Here is a 20465-nt window from a genome sequence, read left to right as displayed (position 1 = left end):
GTAATAATGCTCTTGTCTGATTTTGGAACTTGTGCTTCAAATGGATAATTCCTCAATTACGCTATTCTTGTGGTCTGCATTCCCAATTTGCTGCTAATGGTCAAGTCATGTTCAAGATTGGGACTATTGTACACTTTGTTAAATTCCTTTTTCAATTGCACCCTCTTTATCTCTGTGCTCAGAATATTATAGTGTCAAATGGGGTCTTGTGTTTATTTGGCAATTTGCACTAAGGAGTTCCTTTCTATCATGGTGACCAGAGTACTTTGTGTTCTGATTATGTGAGCTTCAGCTGCTGAGAGCTTGAACCAGTTGATGAACCACAACATTTGGATTATAATTTGGTTTTGGATGATCTGATTTGCATTGAAAGCTAAAGTTGATCTGCTTGACCTACAGCACAGACCGTATTGCACATGTGCCATGTTGTAAAGGGGAGTATGGTAAATTGGTGGAATTGTCATGTGACTGCTTGATGAAACTTAAAATTGGACTAGTTTTTTTCAAATTAAGGAGTGTGAATGAGTTTTGTTCAATGAATTTCACAGAAGTGGTTAATCAGGAAGAGGTTCTTACTTTTATGCTTCCCAAGACTTGCTTGCTGTCTTCTGTCTGTGACTAATGTTGTGTAACTGTAACATTGTTGTGAGCCTCTGATGTTTCTGTTGGTCTCTGGTTTCACATGTCCAGCATAAACCAAATGATTGATCTGATTGACTTTATCTAAGTTGTCATGATGCAATCTGATGGTTGGGGGAATTCCACCAGGTCCTAGCCGCTGTAGTGCCCAATTGATTCTAGCATAGTTGGTGAAAACGCCTGTCCAGTAAACAGGACATTTAGGTTCAAATCCCAGAAAAGCCTTATTCCATTTGACCTGCTGTGTCCAGGTTAAAATTGTCCAGCCACTGTAGTAGTTCTTCATTTTTTCCACATCCTCCAAGTCATTCGCCCAATTGGGAATTTTTCTCATTATTCTTACTTTTGCTTTTCCTCTGGTTTTTGAATTTACCTGAAGCCCACCCCCACCCTGAATAGTCCAATTTGCTGACATTTATCTAGATTTATCCCAGAGCTCTGAAAACAGGTGGAGAGGAGACACTGATCCTATTCTAAATGCTTTGTTGATTCCTTTCAAAGTTGTAGCCACCTTTTTATTGACTGTTTACTTAAGGTGATTGGGGTGTCACTGTATTTAATGTTTGTTGGTCTAATGGTGTTTGTGCTGCAATTTGTAACTGATTATAACTATTTGGTCCTAGTTCCCTGCTCCTTTCAAACTTTAGCTGCATACCCTGGACACTTGCTATTTCTGAATGAGGCTACCCAGTTTCTTATTGCCCTGGTGCTGGCTACAGCCTTCTCACTATCGCCTCCCACACAGCTTAACCCTGTTTTTGGCTCCCTCTTAAACCAGCCTCAGCTCCAGGACATCTCTGCAGGAGTCCCTCAGGGTAGTGTCATAGGCCTAACCATCTTCAGCTGTTTCATCAATGACCTTCCCTCCATCATAAGGTTAGAAGTGGGGATGTTCGCCGATGACTGCACAATGTTCAGCACCATTCGCGCCTTCTCAGATACTGAAGCAGTCCATGTTCAAATGCAACAAAATCTGGACAATACCCAGGCTTGGGCTGACAAATGTCTAGTAACATTTGCGCCACACAAATGCCAGGTAATGACCATCATCTGTAAGAGACACTCTAACCACTGCCCCTCGACATTAAGTGGTGCTACCGTCACTGAATTTCCCATTGTCAACATCCTTGGGGTTACCATTGACCAGAAACTCAACTGGACTTGTCACATAAACACCGTGGCTACAAGACCAGCTCAGAGGCTAGGAATACTACGGCGAGTGACTCACCTCCTGACTCCCCAAAGCTTGTCCACCATTTACAAGGCACAAGTCAGGAGTGTGATGGAATACTCCCCACTAGCCTGGATAGGTGCAGCTCCAACAACACTTAAGAAGCTTGACATCATCCAGGACAAAGCAGCCAGCTTGATTGGCATCACATCCACAAACATCCACTCCCTCCACCACCAGCGCTCAGTAGCAACAGTATGTACTACCTACAAGATGCATTGCAGCAATTCACCAAAAAATCCTTGGACAGCACTGTCCAAACCCATGACCACTTCCATCTAGAAGGACAAGGGCAGCAGATACATGGGAACACCACCACCTGCAAGTTCCCCTCCAAGCCACACTCACCATCCTGACTTGGAAATATATCACCGTTCCTTCGCAGTTGCTGGGTCAAAATCCTGGAATTCCCTCCCTGGCGGCATTGTGGGCCAGTCCACAGCACATGGACTGCAGTGATTCAAGAAGGCAGCTCACCACCACCACCTCAAAGGCAACTCGGGATGGGCAATAAATGCTGGCCAGCCAGCGATGCCAATGTCCCACGAATGATTAAAAAAAAACTTTTCCTCATTTCCTTGTAGAAGTTCAATGAGCAGCCACGTGCCCAAGCTTCCCACTTCCAGAGAAAAAACAAGATACTTCTGGAGGTTTGAAGTCCTGAATCTGATTCTGGGTTTCTGACAGCACTGTTACTGTTTATGGTTTATGTTTACGTTTACTGTCTCCACATCATGACTACCACCGACACCGCATCTCCACATCATGACTGTTTATGGCACCAGCAGTCTTTCCATATCTGAACATTAATGATACAGAAAAAAGCCCACTGTAGTTAGTAAACTTTGATTTATGCCATGCAGAAAGACCAGTTGTTGTGCCAGTCTATTGCCAGTTATACTAGAGTAGTGTGTACAGTATTTGATAGGCTCATGTCTTATGTTCTTTTTATTGGCATTAAACATAAATGTTGAACTGTGAAAATAGCATCCATAACTTGATATGTTATTGTTGATGTAGTAAGGGTTAAATTTCAAAACCAGCATCAATTTGCTTTCAATATTTCCATTGCATCATTTTACAATAGCCTGACAAACATGCGTGCATATCTGTAGTGCTATCTAAGAAAGCATGACAAAGCAATGCTTTACACTAGTAGGTACTTAACTGGTGCGTAATTTTACAATTACCACTGTGAGAATTAAATATTGTCTTAAATAAGGAGATATTTTCTGATAAACATGATAATCATTCTCAATTAAATATTTGCTTAAATGTCAGTTTGTAGGATGAGTAACTTAAGTTCCAGTTCATCTTTTCATCCGATTGTACTTAATTGTAGCTTTATCTGTCTATTTGTCCTAGTTATTTTAATGGACAAGCGCACCATTTTATGACATTGAGGGATGAGGAGCAGGGCGGCACGGTAGCACAGTGGTTAGCACTGCTGCTTCACAGCTCCAGGGACCTGGGTTCGATTCCTGGCTTGGGTCACTGTCTGTGTGGAGTTTGCACATTCTCCTCGTGTCTGCGTGGGTTTCCTCCGGGTGCTCCGGTTTCCTCCCACAGTCCAAAGATGTGCGGGTTAGGTTGATTGGCCATGCTAAAAATTGCCCTTAGTTTCCTGAGATGTGTAGGTTAGAGGGATTAGTGGGTAAATATGGGGGTAGGGCCTGGGTGGGATTGTGGTCGGTGTAGACTCGATGGGCCGAATGGCTTCTTTCTGTACTGTAGGGTTTCTATGATTCTTTCTAGGGTGGCCCCAGGCTCTGTCCCTTGCCTTAATTGAGTTGAGGCCAATCTCCACTTGAGTTGGGGGTAGTAAAATTGGGATCAACATTTGGGAAAAGATTAAAATGATCCAGAGTTCAAGCATTTGATTATTAAGCAGTGACTCTTATGCTTATCACATTTGCTCTTTCAACAAGTTTGGGTTCATCTTGGTGGCTCCTTTGTTTGAATGGCCTATCCCCATTTACTGTCTCAAACTTATGCCTGATCAATGGCTTCCAGGAGCAATAGTGGAAATAATGACCACCAATTTGCTGTCTTCAGGAAAGAGAGGCTTCAGGGAAAAATGTTGGAGGGATTTTAAAAAATATGTTAATTGCATTCTATAAATCTTCAATTTGGGTCTGAAAGTTAGATCAAAGATATTTGTTCAATAATTATAGTTTTAAAAAATGGTTTCTATTATGGAAACTATAGTTTCTACAATGGAAACACTTTTAAAATATTTAATTTACAATTGATAAATGTCTGAGGAGAACTATTCAATGCAATTTTACTGGAAAGTAATGGGCTATTTTTAATTTTGATTTCTACCTTCTTGTCAGACCCAAGCCATATTTATTTAAAGGTGATCATATTGAGTCACCCTTTAGAACTGAACTTCCGGTGGTGATTCTGTATGGTGAGATCGGTACCAAAGAGTTTTCCAGATTCCACAAGCTTCTTCGTTCTAGATCTGATGTCGGAAGTGTCAACTATGTACTCCGGCATTATGTTGCTGTAAGTAAACACGCTGCTTTGTTCCTAAGTTGCTCGTGTATTAATATTAATTTCTTGTTTGCCTTCGGGGAATTCCATTCAAGAATTATCAAAGTTGTCTTGCATTAAGATTGGGCAAATTTCACTTGCTAAATAAGGTGTTTTACTTTTCAGTAACCATATTTCCCCTTGCCAATTTTCTATCTTTCTTTGAATTGAGGCATTGCATCTTTTCTGGGAGTTGATTCCACAGGTTACTCCCTAGTATCTTGCCTAAGTGGCCATTTTTATTTGGAAGCTTTGTTACAGCGATGCTGATTCTATTCTAACCTCATTGACATAGATTTCTGAGACTGCTGAGTGTTCAATCGTTCTGTTTCTTCTTATTATTCACTTTCTTATACTTGGTGGACAACAACAGGAACACACAGTGACATACAGTTTTCAGACCATGTGCCAGGCGCAAATAGGGATTAAAAGGATAACAATTGCTTGAGCATTTGTTAAGTTTCCATTTTTTTACTCAGCTTTGTGGTGTGAAAGCAGGACTTTTGAGCAAGTCGTAATAAATGGAGCACAAAATAAAGATGTTCATCTTTATATAGGTCATAGGAAGTAGATTTTAATCAACCTAAATCAACCTGAATTTTTGTTGTCAGCGATGTTGCTGACATGAAAGAAAGCAGCCCAGAAAGATCTAGCGATCCACAACAGTAGTCGAACTCTGGAGCATGTCTTGTTCTGCAGCTGCAATGATGTCAACAAGCAGTTAAGGAGCATATCGCATTGGATTATTTATGCACAGCTAACTAAGAAGTTGAAAGCACTTGATATAATTTAGTTTTAATTTTCCAGGAGTAAAGTTTTCTTTACTCTTTCAGAGAAATTGCCACCACTGGTTAGGCCAGCATTTGTTGCCCATCGTTATTGGCCTTGCTAAGGTGGTGGTGAGCCGTCTCCTTGAATGCTTGCAGTCCATTTTGTGACGATACTGTGCCTTTAAGAAATGTATTTTAGTCATGTTTCTGTGTTGAATGTGTTTACTAGTCCCTTCCATTTTATCGGAGCCATTTTGTCTGAATTCAGAAGCACTGTATTGTTACTGCAGCAACATAATTGATCTTAACTGATGCAGTGTTTGTTTTGAACTGAATTAATGCAGGGTTCTATTGTTTTGTGTTTTCCTCTGGGATTGCAGAATAAGGCTTGGTTAGGTTGATTGACAAGGAGGGTCATGTGACTGGGTACAGGTAGGTTTTCACTAAGAACTCTAGGCTGTCTGCTTTTGGGATTTTTAGAGAGAGGTTGCTTTCTCTGAATCTCTTGCTCTGCCTGAAGTAGAGACTGAAATCTGCCAAGAAATAAGCCTCTTTTGCTGAGATTCTACTGTTTGGGGTTGGATCTTTCTCTGGAAGTTGTTGTAGGAGAATTAGAATATAGGTGTCTGTGTGGATTACTCTTCAGAAATGTCAAAAGGTTGAAAATGTAGTACTTACGTAAGCATCTTTTGTTTCTGTGCTAACTGGTTCTAAAGAATGGATTCATGTCTGTGGGGATAATGCTAACTTGGAACAATAGAGATAGCTAGCTATTAAGAAATATACTTTGTCGTTTTAAGTATTTTAATTGGTAAAGGTTATGCTAATTCTTTTTGCTATATTCTAACTGTGTTCTTAAATGAAATTTATTTGGATAAAAGCTTCCTCGTGGGTCATTTGAATCATAACTGGAGTGAAATGCCTTATGCTCATCCTAATGCCAAAATCAAATGTCAAAGTTATGATTTAGGCTAACTTCTTAAAATATCTTGGAGTTTCTGATCTGGTCCTTAACAACTTGGTGCGGGTACTTCCACAGTACTTTTAGGAAGGGAGTTCTAGGATTTTAATCCCATGACAGTGAAGAAAATGATGATATATTTCCATGTATGTTTGGCTTGGAGGGGAATTTGCAATGATGGTGATCCCATGCATCTGCTACCCTATTTCTTGTAAGTAGCAGCGATCATGGGTTTGGAACATGCTGTTGAAGGAGCCTTGGTGAGTTAAAGTAGTTCCACCTCATTCAATTAGGTGCAACCTTTCAAGGCACAACAAAAACAGAAAATGCTGGAAAATCTCAGCAGGTCTGACAACATCTGTGGAGAGAGAACAGAGCTAACGTTTCAAGTCTTAAAGTTTGCTATGTTCTCTTTCCACAGGTGCTGTCAGACCTGCTAAGATTTTACAGCATTTCCTATTTTTGTTTCAGATTCCAGCAGCTTTTGCTGTAACCTTTGAAGTGTTTTTTTAGCAAGCGCAATAGTGTAAAAGTGAAAGTTTTTGTGAAATTATGATTGCCATGGGCATTGTAGTCAATGGGGACTTCCACAGTGTATCCTATGGAGTAACATGGACTTGCTGACGAGAGCTGTTAGGTTTAGTGGAGTAGTGATGATAAATGCACCATCATGACTACAGCAAAATCTGAGCCATTGAGTTATTGCATTGTTGGCAAATATTTCATTAAGTAATGAGCCAATTTGTATGGGTGATTTTTTATTTTATTTCATGCTTTTGGACTTGTTATTTACAGAATCCAAGTGAAGATAAAGTCTTGCTTTCTGGTTATGGAGTTGAACTTGCCATTAAAAGCACTGAATACAAGGCCAAAGATGATACACAAGTTACAGGTGATTCAGATACTTCCATTTCGTACCAGTTCAAAACCAAAGTGAGGACTAAAGTTGTGTGCACAATTTGTGATACCTTCCAATTCTTATCTAAAGACCAATTTTCAGAATGGATCAGTTGTATGATATTCATAGTTAATTATTGCTGGAGTAGATCCATAATGTATGAAAACATTATAGCATTGATGGGCAGTGCAATGAGCACAGAATACCCTGACAGTTTTTCCCTCTTTCCACCTGATACCATGATTCCTGCTGGGTTATGGCCCTATGGGCAATGTGAAACCTCAGCTATCTCTCACAAATGGTCCTTTTTAAAGTATGTGATTTGACAGTTAGTGTCAGCAGGATGCTTGACTGTGGAGGGCATCACATGAAGTTAAGCAAGTTCTTGCACCTTCAGCGAGAAGGAGGGATGGTGAGACCTGGTGTCGCAAACTGTTTTCCAGCTGAAAAAAAAATATTTGTAAAGACCTGGAATTGAACCAGGAACTTCTGATTTGGATGGCTGACTGCTGCATCAGGTGATGCCATTACATGAATACCAGGTTCCCAAAGCATTGTGTAAATATGCCTTCCTATGAAAAAGAAATAAAAATTAAATCCATTGGATTTTAGGACTTGTATGTTTGTAAACTGACATTTACTGACTATTAATTGTAGGTACTGTATAATGATTATGTCAGTGATTAATAACACGTAAAACAACAGGAGAAATATCTCTCCTGTGTCACTCAATGAAAAGTCACATCTTTAAAGAAAATTTGGGATTGCAATTATTTTTTTGATGCAAGTTTCCAAAAATCCTAAGTGCTGATGACATGGTTAGGAACAGAGCAGTCATTGGGCATTACCTTTGTATGAGTGCCCATTTCCACCGATGTCAATGTAACTACCTGAGGTGGTAGTGTCCAATAATTGTTTTAAAGCTAAAGCATGACTTCAGAACTCTAATATAAAGGTCAGCCTTTTTGATTATTTTCTGCACCTGTTCAGGACATTTTGATGGTCTGTGTACTTGGACCCCTATGTCGCTTTGGACCTCCAATGTTTCTAGCTTTTCATCATTTAGAAAATACATTTTTCAATATTTTTAAGGCCAAAATGGATGACCTCACATTTACTTAATTGAAATCCATTCACCGTAGTTTCACCAATATCAATATCCCTTTGCAGTTTTATGCTTCCATCTACACTGCTTACCTATCATTTTGTCATCGCCAAATCACAGCATGTGACCTTCTATCCTATCTGCTCTTAATAAATCTGGTGGATAGTTGAAGACCCAACATGAGCCCTGTGAGACACCACCAGTCACATGCTGCCAATTCAAGTACCTGTCCATTATCCCTACTTTGTGTCTCCTGCTGCTCAGCCAAATTCCTAAATAGATCATTTTAATGGGTTTCAGATTTAGCTAAAAGTATCTTAGAGGAACTTTTTCAAATGCCTCCTGGAAGTCTATATAAATAACATCCATAGCCATTCCCCAGTCCATTTCTTTGATCAAAATCCAATCAGACTTGTCAGGCATGGGCTATCTTTCACAAACCCATGTTGGCTCTCTCTGATCAGCTGAAGTTTTCAAGACGTTTTGTCATTGTCCTCAACACACCATCTTGGAATTACTTTTGTGGTCACAGAAATAAAACCATAACCCTTGATTCTCCTACCGATCAAAAATCCATTTATCTCAGCCTTAAATATACATGGTTCGGCGGGGGGGGGGGGGGCATCTTACTGTTTTGCCTGCTGGTTGATGGGCAGGGTGAGCCAGGAGGATCGCAAGAGAGGTGAAATATCGGATTCATGCCCGATTTCTCGCCTCTCGCGATCTTACTGGCACTGGATATCCAGTGAGATCAGCCTCGCAGCTAAAAAGGGCACGAGGCTGATCTCAATATTTAACTTGTATTTTAAATACAACTGAAATATTATTGGTGAGCATGGGTGGAATCAGCCATCCTCACTTGCCTTAGCGGCCTTGCTGGTGAAGGTTCTCACTGGCAAGGATCACATATGAGCCGTGATGGCCTCGCTGGTCGGACCGGAGGCCATTGAGACCCTGGGAGGTCAGGGGCAGGTGGGCTGGCCCCTTGAGCAGTGCCATCTTTGCACTGTCAGCCTGACACACTGACAGGGCCCACCGGACACTAAGCGGTGGTAAGGGAGTGGGGCTTGAATGGGTGGGGCTTACAAGGCCTAAGGGGAGGTGGGCAGGGGGAATGCTCTGCACTCTGCAATGGGTTTGCCGGGGGGAGGGGGGGGGGCAGGGATGCTGCACACTCTGCAGCTGGGGCAGGGTGATCAACTGGGCTGAGATGGGGAGCGGGGGGGTGTTGGGGGGATGGGCAGGGGGCAGTGGCAGGGGGCAATCGGTTGCGGAGGCCAGTGATAGCTGGGGAGGGGCAGTAACAGATCTCTCTGCAAACAGAGAGATCTGCGCATGCGCAATTGCACCCCCTGCTGTGAGCTGCCAGCTTTCGGGGAACTTAGGCCCAGCACCCTCCCCATTCTGTTGGGAACCAGGTTTAGCAATAATTTTTGCTCAGAGTCTGGTAATATTACATTTTTAACTTGCCCAAAATATCAGCACGATTCTCTCCCGTTTTCTTGCTCCTTAGGCACTTAGAATTTTTTTGGTAAGATCGCCTATCACTACAGCTCCACCCCTCTTTATCCTTCCCATCATGCTATTTAAAACATTTTATACTCCACTTAAATCTTTTTAATCATCTGTAGCTTTTTTTTTGGTGATGGACATCTTGGCCCTTTTGGATGTAAACTGGTTTTGTATCACAAATTCTTTTCTGAACATCTCTCTCTGTTCTTTCTGTTGTTTTAACCATTAGCAAGCTCCCTCATCCTCAGGTTATCTATTGTTTTACAGGTTCTGAACTGAATGCCACTGTGATAAATGAAAATGATCCTGTTGATGAAGTCCAAGGTTTCCTCTTCGGCAAGCTGAAGTAAGGGTCTGCAGAGGAAAACTGGGTGGTCACAAAATGGAATCTATAACACTGTCGCTTACAAACACACAGTTTTTCAAACCACTTGTCAGAATGTCTATCAATGATATAAGGCACATTTATGTGTAAATTTCATTTGGAAAAAATGTCTTATTTTGGTGCCATTATTATCATTTAATTTAGTTTACTTTAAGATGGTTCATTGCACAGGGTCGCATGCATGAGAATTACTAGCAATTTAGCTGTTAAAATGAGATTACAGCACATAACTACAAATTCTTCGCATGAGAATGGATATAGGATATAGGATGCATCAAGGCAGTACACTGATAATTAACTCCTTTACAAATGGGAACTGGATCAATATCTGGTTATTATCATTCTGAAAAATATATAGCTAAGTAGCGATCTATGATACCCTATGATCTCATTCCTTCTTGAGCCTTGGGACTACCAGTTATGGAATGCAGTGAATCAGTTTGAATAAAACAGACTAGAAGGTGAGATTTATACTTGTTCACCATCAAGAGTTGGAAAGAATGTTTTGAGAATTTTGCGAACTTTTTTATGGTTACTGTGACCCTTGGAAGTTGAGATTGGTGTAAATTATACACCATGGGAGTATTAAACTCTAAGATTTGAATGGTGTTTCCTCGTCCCAGGGTTTTTGTGATAAGGGCCTGCAACTTCTGCTGGAGTGACAATTGAATCGAATTACACTCTCCTCCTAGTTTTTTACCTTAAAGTGAAGCTGCTCTTGAGGGCTGGGCTGAGTGAAGGGGTTGGGGTTTCGGATGGTGGTCCGGTTAGGCCAATGCGTGGAATTTGGTTAGGGTGGAGACTGTTGGGTCAGGGTCAGTCAGGGAAGAGTCAATGAGAAGAAGGTAGTTGGGGGTGGTGGGGATTTGCGGGGGAGGGGGGGGGGGGGGGGAGTGCGATGGGGAGGGAGGGGAGACATTGGTGGGAATTCTGTCAGGGAGAGATGTAGCCAGGGGTGGTAATTGAGGGTTGTGGGAGAGCCCAGTTAGGTTGTTCAGGTAGGTTATGTTGGGTAACTATTGCTGTGTGAACAATAGGAACCATCTGAAGTTTGTGAATAAAATTGCATTTTTGAATGGTCCCCAGTGTAGGGTAATTGCCCAAAGGAAGCTTGAGCTTCCTGGAAAATTGCCATGTAATCCTTACCTGGGAACTTGCAGGGAGGATGGGTGGGGAATGGGGTTTGTTTCCCAGCGCATCTTTGGTGTACCCCCTTGACAGACTGCTCCGGAGCTCAGAAGTTAGGGGCCATTGTGTATTTATTATTTAAAATGAGAATTATATCAAACGATTGCACCCTTTCGGTGGATCAGTACAGATTTGCCTCATTGATAAAGTTTGAAATATCAAGCTTCAAATTATTGCCTTCTGTAAATAGCAGTACAAGTAGGAACTTCAATCAATACTTGCCTTGGTACCAAGGATTACTTAGAAAAAGATGATTTTGCATTGTGGTGTCAGTCTGTTGCAGATGAATTCCTCTTGCAGAAATCATGGTTTTGTTTTTACCTTGATGATAGACAGCTGTACCCGGAGATCAAGGAACAACTCAAGGAACTGAGGAAACACTTGGTTGAAAGCACAAATGAGATGGCACCTCTCAAAGTTTGGCAGCTGCAAGGTAGGCTGAGAGGTTGTTGTCCAATTTAGAGCTGTCATAAAGTTGTCAGCCTAGTCATTACCTGGAAACTTATTCATTTAAATATACAGCTCAGGCACATTTTTTGATTTTCTTTTAAAGTAACATACTGATACAGACAAATAGAAACATGAAATCAGGGCTTCACCTTTTAATGACTCCCAATACTCATTGGGGATGATTCTCCCAGCACGCTGCTCTGGTGGTGGAGGAGGTGTGCGTGCGTGCGCGTGTGTGTGCGTGTTTGTTTGTTCAGGGGGTGGGGGGGTTGCACGGCCAGCGATGCAGTGTCACAGGGCTGGCCAGCGGTCGAGCGTTATGCTGCTGGCCTCTCCAGTGGGAATACGCTCCGTGCCCTGATTTTTAATGCGATTCACGCCAATGCACTCTGCAGTGCACAGAATGTGGGGGATTCCTTTTGAAAATCCCGCCAAAAGAAACAGTGGGATTTACTCCAGTTTTTACGCAAATTCTGCACTTAGAAATTTTGGGGGAAAATTCCACCCATTAACTTTGAATTTTTATGAAACTTGGGAAGTAATGTCAAACTGTGTGGAGATGAGAACAGGCTACTAAAGTGGATGCTTTTTATAAAATGATGCTTACATTGATTGACATCACTGAATGTTGAATTCATTTTCATCACCTGAAGGTTTATAGAAATGTGTGTCATCAAGCAGTGTAATCAATTTTTGATGACAAAGTACGCTTTTGTTCTCTTTCCCCCACCCCTCCCATCTTCTGTAAGGAATAATATTCCATTCTGTTGAACCATTAGGAACATGGTAGGCTAAAATGTTACAGGCCAAAAGCAACCCAAGTCTAATCAGTTCATATTTAAATTTGCATTTGTTTCTGGACTAAGTATCTTTTTTTTAAGTTCAGCCCCACAGAGCACTTAAATCAGGTTACCCTGAAGTGCTGGGTATTGGATGTGTTCAGCAAGAATCTTCATGGCTAACAGTAAAGCATTTCTGCTTTGCTACTTACATGCCAAAATGGAGGCCTTGCAAGTTACCTGTCCCTCAGAAATTTCAAATCAAACATTCAAAAAGCATCCTGGAATATGTCTTGTAAATATACATTCAAACAGTTGCCTCCTTTCACTGCCACAATATGTTTCTTGCCGTTTCTTGTGGACAGAGTCTTAAGTCAGCTTCAATTTAGTCAAACCAATTTCAAACTGCTGTTGAACCAAGGAACATTATAAAATAGCAGATGAATTTAACTCAAAGCTAATAGATTTCCCACATACCTGCACTGGATCACCGGGAACTATCTCCCGAAAGGGAGGAAATACAAAACTCATGTGCAAGCTAATCCTATTAATCAAACAAAGGTTTGCATTCATACAGCATCTTTCAAGACCTCGGGCTATTTCAAAGTATTTAATGGTATCAGTCCAAATAAGGGTACAGATAGAGTATCCCTTATCTGTCAATCTGAAAACCAAACACATGCAACTTTCGTTGAAGCTCAGTGACCTTTAGCACGGGAAGTCTAGTTTGTTTGTCTGTACTATTTGTCTTGTGAAGTTTGTGGTGAATGTGACAAAAAGAAACTTATTGCAGATACTCTATTTATTATTCAGTGATACAACTTACTTGCCATTTTATTTTAGATTATAGCTAGCCAAGACTTTGGCTATTTTTTTAATGTTTGTTGAAAATGTTCATAAATTTTCCACAGCAAACAAACACAGATACAGATCCACACAGTGCTCATGTGTACATTCCAACGTGACTGGGCACAGGGCGACCAGTGGCCAGGGGACAAGCTCCTGATACTCCCAGCACTCACCCTGCCCGAGTCCCGTCTAATTCTGTCCCATTGCACCGGGAATGACGGTGATAATATAAAAACAAAAAGGCAGAGGAACGTTGCTGGAGAACAAACTGAGCGCCCAAACAGCCCAGGCGATAAACTAGCGAGTGGAGAAAAGAAAGAGAAAAAGAGAAAGTGAAGGAGAGAGAAGAAAAAACGTACTCCGGTAAAGAGCCAGGGCGCGTCCACCAATTGGGGGGGGTGGGTTCTGTGGGACCATCCAGGGTCCTGTGGCCATCGGGTATCTACTCACCTGGCTACAACTGCAGCATCCCAACATGTGCTATAAATGGTTGCCAGGTCTCTTAGAACCTAGCAGTGGACCCATGTCATAGAGTCATAAAGGTTTACAGCATGGAAACAGGCCCTTCAGCCCAACTTGTCCATGCCGCCCCTTTTTTAATACTAAGCTAGTCCCAATTGCCCACGTTTGGCCCGTATCCTTCTATACCCATCTTACCCATGAAACTATCTAAACGCTTTTTAAAAGACAAAATTGTACCCGCCTCTACTATTACCTCTGGCAGCTTGTTTCAGACACCACCCTCTGTGTGGAAAAAATTGCCCCTCTGGATCCTTTTGTATCGCTCCCCTCTCTCCTTAAACTATGCCCTCTAGTTTTAGACTCCCCTACCCTTGGGAAAAGATATTGATTATCTAACTGATCTATGCCCCTCATTATTTTACAGACCTCTAAAAGATCACCCCTAAGCCTCCTACGCTCCAGAGACAAAAGTCACAGTCTATCCAGCCTCTCGTTATAACTCAAACCATTAAGTCCTGGTAGCATCCTAGTAAATCTTTTCTGCACTCTTTCTAATTTAATAATATCCTTTCTTTAATAGGGTGACCAGAACCGTACACAGTATTCCAAGTGTGGCCTTACCAATATCTTGTACAACTTCAACAAGATGTCCCAACTCCTGTATTCAATGTTCTGACCAATGAAACCAAGCATGCCGAATGCCTCCTTCATCACTCTGTCCACCTGTGACTCCAAGGAGCTATGAACCTGTACCGCCAGATCTCTTTGTTCTATAACTCTCCCCAACGCCCTACCATTAACTGAGTAAGTGCTGCCCTGGTTCAATCTACCAAAATGCATCACATCGCATTTATCTAAATTAAACTCCATCTGCCATTCGTCAGCCCACTGGCCCAATTGATCAAGATCCTGTTGCAATCCGAGATAACCATCTTCACTGTCCACTATGCCACCAATCTTGGTGTCATCTGCAAACTTAGTAACCATGCCTCCTATATTCTCATCCAAATTATTAATATAAATAATTTATATTTATATAAATAACAGTGGACCCAGCACTGATCCCTGAGGCGCACCACTGGTCACAGGCCTTCAGTTTGAAAAGCAACCCTCTACAACCACTCTCTGTCTTCTGTCATCAAGTCAATTTTGTATCCATTTGGCTACCTCACCCTGGATCCCATGAGATTTAATCTTATGCAACAACCTACCATGTGGTACCTTGTCAAAGGCCTTGCTAAAGTCTATGTAGATAACATCAACTGCATTGCCCTCATCTACCTTCTTGGTTACCCCTTCAAAAAACTCAGTCAAATTTGTGATTCATGATTTTCTACTCACAAAGCTATGCTGACTGTCCTTAATCAATCCCTGCATCTCTAAATGCCTGTAGATCCTGTCTCTCAGAATACCTTCTAACAACTTACCCCCTACAGATGTGAGGCTCACCGGCCAGTAATTCCCAGGCTTTTCCCTGCAGCCCTTTTTAAACAAAGGCACAACAATGTCCTGGGATACTCTTTATCAGGTCCTGGGATTTATCTACTTTGATGCACTTGATGTGCCATGTAGCGTGCACCTCATCTTCTCTAGCTTAATGGTATCTACCACTTCCTTCACCCATTGAGTGCGTTGCGTGTGCACCTGATTAGTCCTGATTAAACAGGATTAGTTGTCTTGCAAGGAGTGTAGTGAAAGCTACGAAATCCGCTTGGAATTTCAGCAGCGGTGGATTTAAAGGCACGACCCCAAACAGAGCAGCCTGGGGGAATGCACTTATGTCCCGATCTAGTGTTGCCGCAATCGCCTCAAATATCAATGTCCAGTAGTTATACAGTGATGGGCAAGCCCAGAATGTATGTAAGAGCGTGGCGGGAACTTACCCGCACCGCTCACAAATGGGGCTTGTGCCTAGGTACATTCTAGAGAGTTTAACCCTAGTTAGATATGCTCTGTGAAGAAATTTACATTGCATCACACCCAGCTTGGCACCTATTGAGGAGGACTTCGGCTATTGTACTGTAAGTTTACATGTGGTATCTGAAGACCGAAGAGATCTGAAATCCAAAATGTAATCGGCCTAGAGGCTTCGGATAAAGGATACTCAACTTGTATATAGTTTTGCAGGGAAGAAAAGTAATAATTTGTCAGAACAGATTTGTTTTGAACAACATGGTTGCAGTGAGTTAATTTGTCTTCAAAATGTCAGAGGAACATCAACCAATTACACTTTTCTACCTGCTGATTTGTTATTGAACTTGAATGTTTTTATATAGTTTGTCATATGAGCATACGCATTGTCTCTGTTCAATTAATACTAGGAAAGGCAGGGCTCTATTGGTTTTAGAATCTCTTAGAGTTAAAATTCCATTAAAAAATTAATTTCCCAATACCATGGACCAACTTTGGCCAAGACAATAACTGGATGATTTGCTCACTGTGCACGTGCTGTTCTGGAAATTAGATTTACTGTTCTTTACTTCCCTAATTTTTTTTATTAGTTTGCATAGTCTGGTCTCATTAGATTGAATCAAGAAGCCCCAAGAGCTGTGGCAGGAGAGAACAGCTGTAATTATACCTACAGAACAATATCTATTTTAAAACAGTTATCAAACTTCCAAACAGTGATATGTTGCCCTTGAACTCTATTTGACAATCCACGCTGAGTCATATTTGAAGAAGGGCTTCCCATGTCAGTCCTAAATGAACAGTTTGAACTGTACTATCTGACGTGTTTCAATTGCAATATTATTCTGGATTTTTACCTTTCACATTGCCTTAATTATCTTACATTACTCATCCATTCCTGGCTGAATATTCCAAGGCTTTCTATGTATTGCATATACTTTGTAGTCACTTTAATTACTTGAATTATTATTTATTTTAACAGACCTAAGCTTTCAAACTGCTGCTCGAATCTTGGCTGCACCTTCAGTTGATGCTTTGATGGTTATGCGTGATTTGAGCCAGAACTTTCCCACTAAAGCCAGGTAACATATTGGATCTCTGTTTATTGATGTAAAACACATTGATATAGTATTGATAAAATTACAGTTAAGTTTAAAGATATGGGGCCTGATTTTGCTGTGAAAATAATTGTGGGACCAGTGGTGCTCACTGTTGGTTATGCATAAATTAGGTTACAACCTCTAGTGAATGCACACACACACAAATCTGGAAGTTGCTATCTGAGATATCTGCAGATCCATTGTCTGTGCCAAAAATGGCATCTTGCTGTCTGGTTTAGCATATAAGTGTACTGAATAGTGTGAAACTATACTGACATCATAAATAAGGACTGAACTCATTGCAAAGAGTTTTAGGGCCTGTCTATTCCATTTAAGTGCCCTTTTAATGGTGTGATAAGTCTTAATTACTGTCAAATAATTTCTCTGGCATTGGAAATCAACTTCCAGGAGTATGGAGTCTCATTGGTTCAGCATTTAATTACTTTTGGAGGTTTAATGTGTTCACCTTTCTTTTCTTCTTAGCTCTCTTTCTGCCTTTTTTATTTTGCTTTCTGTATTTGATTTAACATTAAAGTAAATAGCCTATCTGATACTTCTTGGTTCAGAATCTGCACCTCTATTTAATAGCACTTTACTTGAATTGATACAGGAGATTCTGTTTCTTGCCCTGTTCACATAGATCCCAGATTGCCCCTTATAGGGTATATGGCCCTCTGACAGTAACTTGCGATGTAAAACCCCGTGGAAAGTCTATTTGCAAGTTTAACAAAGACCTTTCACTGTTCAGTGAAATTCTAGCCCATAATTTTCAGAATATATTTAATCTGATCTTGTGTACTTATTTTCAGAGTTCATGTTGTATCAGCACAAGAATCATTGGAATTGTGAAATAGAACTTGTTTCTTAAGGAGATAGATATTCCATGAGTCAGTTGATGACATTCTCACAGTTGAGTTTGCCAGGACCATTAAATATTTTTTTACTTGGTTTAGATTTTTAACTTTAAAAGCCCATGGGTGGAATTTTACTGGTGGAGGGGTGGGTTGGTTCAGGCTGGCTCCAGCAGCAGAGGCCTGACAGCTCTCTGTGTCTCTCCCTCTCTCTCTCTCTGTGTCAGGCCTCTGCTGTTGGAATTGTGCATGTGCAGACACAGAGGTCTGCACATGCGCAATAGTTCCCTCTGCTGCTGGCTGACGACTTAAGCCCCGCCCACTGCCTGTAGTAGCTAGAAACAGTTGAGTCCATTTTTCATTCACTATGTGCCAAGATTGGGCGTAAAAACTCACCCCAAAAAACGGATCTGCAACTATCCTATTTTCATGCTAACTGGACACTTAAAATTTTTCTCGTAAAATTTCACCGTATGAAAGTGATGTAAATGAGGGCAAATTTAGGGACCAATAATGGTGTTCGTAAAATGTTATTCAATGTCTCAAATTATGTTTGCGTTTCTTAAGTAAAGAATGAATGTATAATGTTTTCTCTTTTTAAACGTACAGATCCATAACCAGAACCGTTGTGAACCCTGAAATGAGGAAGGAAGTAGAAGAGCATCAACAAGTAACCATACATTTTAAATTTTATCATTCTGCTCCAAATAATTGGCAGTGTAGGTTAAAAAACATCAAATTGAACTGAATACAGTGCCATGTTTTGAGAATTGTAAAGTAGCTTGATCCGATGCATGTATTTTCAGGATTCAGATGGAAAAGGCTGTGTAACTGCTGCTTCTCTAAATGGCATTATGAAACCCAGTGGTTTCTAAGGAATATTCAATCTTGGTCATTGGTTCTTTCGGATACACTTATTCTGCTCTGCATGTTTCTGCAGATACATTATTTGTTTCAGAATTGCGTGGGCACTGACAAACATCCAAGACATTCAAATTTATAGCCATGTTATTGAGAACATCAGCAGTTGACAAGTTTGTTCAATCATTAAGCATCTTGAAGTTTTATTTTCACATTACTTTAATGTTTAGAATGTGTCCAACACTGAAATAGGTCAGTTCTCTGACTTTAACAGGTAATTTGTAGCTATTGGAAAAATATAATTCTCTCACGCTGAATCTTTCCTCTGTTGTGACAGGTAGGGAATTAGAACCCATCTAATGATTTATTTGTTAAAAGACCTTATGCTTTTTTCATGCATTTCTGTAGGGTTTCTCATGACCAAACGTAAGCTAGAGTTTCCAGCTGAACGGTGAGAATCTTCAGTCCAGTACAGCTGTATTAGTTTGCCTCTTCATCCATGCGTTTCTACATTCCTGTTTTCCCCAGTCCTTGCTCTGTAGACTTGTGTTCATCTGGAGTCAGCGGATAATGTATATATTTTTCTGATCTTTGGATATGAGCAAAATATAAAACTTCTGAAGGTATTGTCTACCATTCTGAACATTGGGACAAGTGACAAAAGAATTCACATTGCTGCAATTTTTGTGCAATAGTAACGACGGATGTTATTGATGTGACATCCATTTTAGTGCTGATTTAAAATTGTATATATTTATTTCTCTCCTGCTTTCCTACTTAAGGAAATGACTCTTCAACTGCAATTTTGTTCCAAGCATGACCATTCATCTTGTGTTTGAGCATTTGACTGTCGAGGCATCACAGTCAATCCTGACTTATTTATGGCTGCTGTGCCTGTTTGCAGCCTGCCTGCAACAGTTGCCAGTTAGTGATCAGAAAGATTGGCCATTATTTTTGTTTTCCTCCACCCTTTCCCTCATCGAGGGTTGCTGAGGCTTATCTCAACGCTTGAACCACTTCGCTGATCAGGATCAGATAACAGCAGAGACTGAGTAGCTCCTTAGCCTGTTGTCTGGCTAAACACATTATAGCGCATTCACGGACTACAATAGGAATTTTATGTGTTATTAGTAGGAGTTGTAAGAAACATTTTTGGCAATAATGGTTTTTCTGCTTTCAGTATTTCAAAGAAACATTTGGCCTTCACCCTGGTGATTCTGCACTTTTCATCAATGGCCTCAGTATTGATCTTGATGTGCAAGATATCTTTAGGTATGGAGAGTCAGTCTGTCTCAATGTATGCAAATGAAACCTTGAACCCAAATATAAATTGCATTCAATTTAAGCAGCTAGGTTCCTATTAAAATGAATGACCTTGTCTCTGTGTCTTTGTCAGTGTTCTGGACCTGCTGCGCAATGAGGCCCGTCTCATGGAAGGTCTGCACGATTTGGGAATCCAGGGTGATGAACTACATGACTTGCTGAAGCTAAATGTACAGCCAGCAGATTCTGATTATGGTGTTGACATTCGAAACCCAGCTATCTACGTAAGTTTGATTATCATGCACCCTGCATTTTGTTGTTCATTGTCCAAACAGAACTACTTACTGAACTTGGAGATACAGTTTCTATGTGTAATACATTTTGCAAGTACAGAGCTGGGTAGATTACCATCTACCCATCAAACTTTGCTTTTTTAGTCAGAATCTTGTTACGAAATTTATTCTAACTTAAAAGGCCATTAAACAGAACTTTGCTTGGCTGAAATACTTTCCATCCTCTCAATGATTTATTTGCATATCTCAGCCATTCCTTCACTGCATGAAGTAGTAGCTTTGTAAACTAACCTATTCTGACAGTGCAAGAGGCAGATCAATGTTAGGTGATACTATCATTTAGTTCAGGGTGTTTCAGCTGTGCTTATAAATTATATTCAAAGCCCTGATTACATCCTCAGCATTCTGTTGAGCTAACAAAG

General features: G+C 40.8%; 1 protein-coding gene across 2 annotated transcripts in view; it reads left to right on the top strand.

The window, feature by feature from the left end:
• The window catches only part of uggt1 (UDP-glucose glycoprotein glucosyltransferase 1), a 131888-nt gene that overhangs the window by 10762 nt on the left and 100661 nt on the right, over positions 1 to 20465 (top strand). For both annotated transcript variants that reach the window (XM_078209102.1, XM_078209101.1), the window contains exons 6-13: positions 4207 to 4381; positions 6935 to 7031; positions 9922 to 10000; positions 11560 to 11660; positions 16658 to 16757; positions 18236 to 18296; positions 19668 to 19759; positions 19884 to 20034. In XM_078209102.1, the coding sequence (XP_078065228.1) occupies positions 4207 to 4381; positions 6935 to 7031; positions 9922 to 10000; positions 11560 to 11660; positions 16658 to 16757; positions 18236 to 18296; positions 19668 to 19759; positions 19884 to 20034 (856 nt within the window). The remainder of the gene's footprint in view (positions 1 to 4206; positions 4382 to 6934; positions 7032 to 9921; positions 10001 to 11559; positions 11661 to 16657; positions 16758 to 18235; positions 18297 to 19667; positions 19760 to 19883; positions 20035 to 20465) is intronic.

Source organism: Mustelus asterias, chromosome 3 (genome assembly GCF_964213995.1).
Source record: "Mustelus asterias chromosome 3, sMusAst1.hap1.1, whole genome shotgun sequence".
NCBI classification, from domain to species: Eukaryota; Metazoa; Chordata; class Chondrichthyes; order Carcharhiniformes; family Triakidae; genus Mustelus; species Mustelus asterias.
This window is presented reverse-complemented; position numbering and strand designations above follow the sequence as displayed.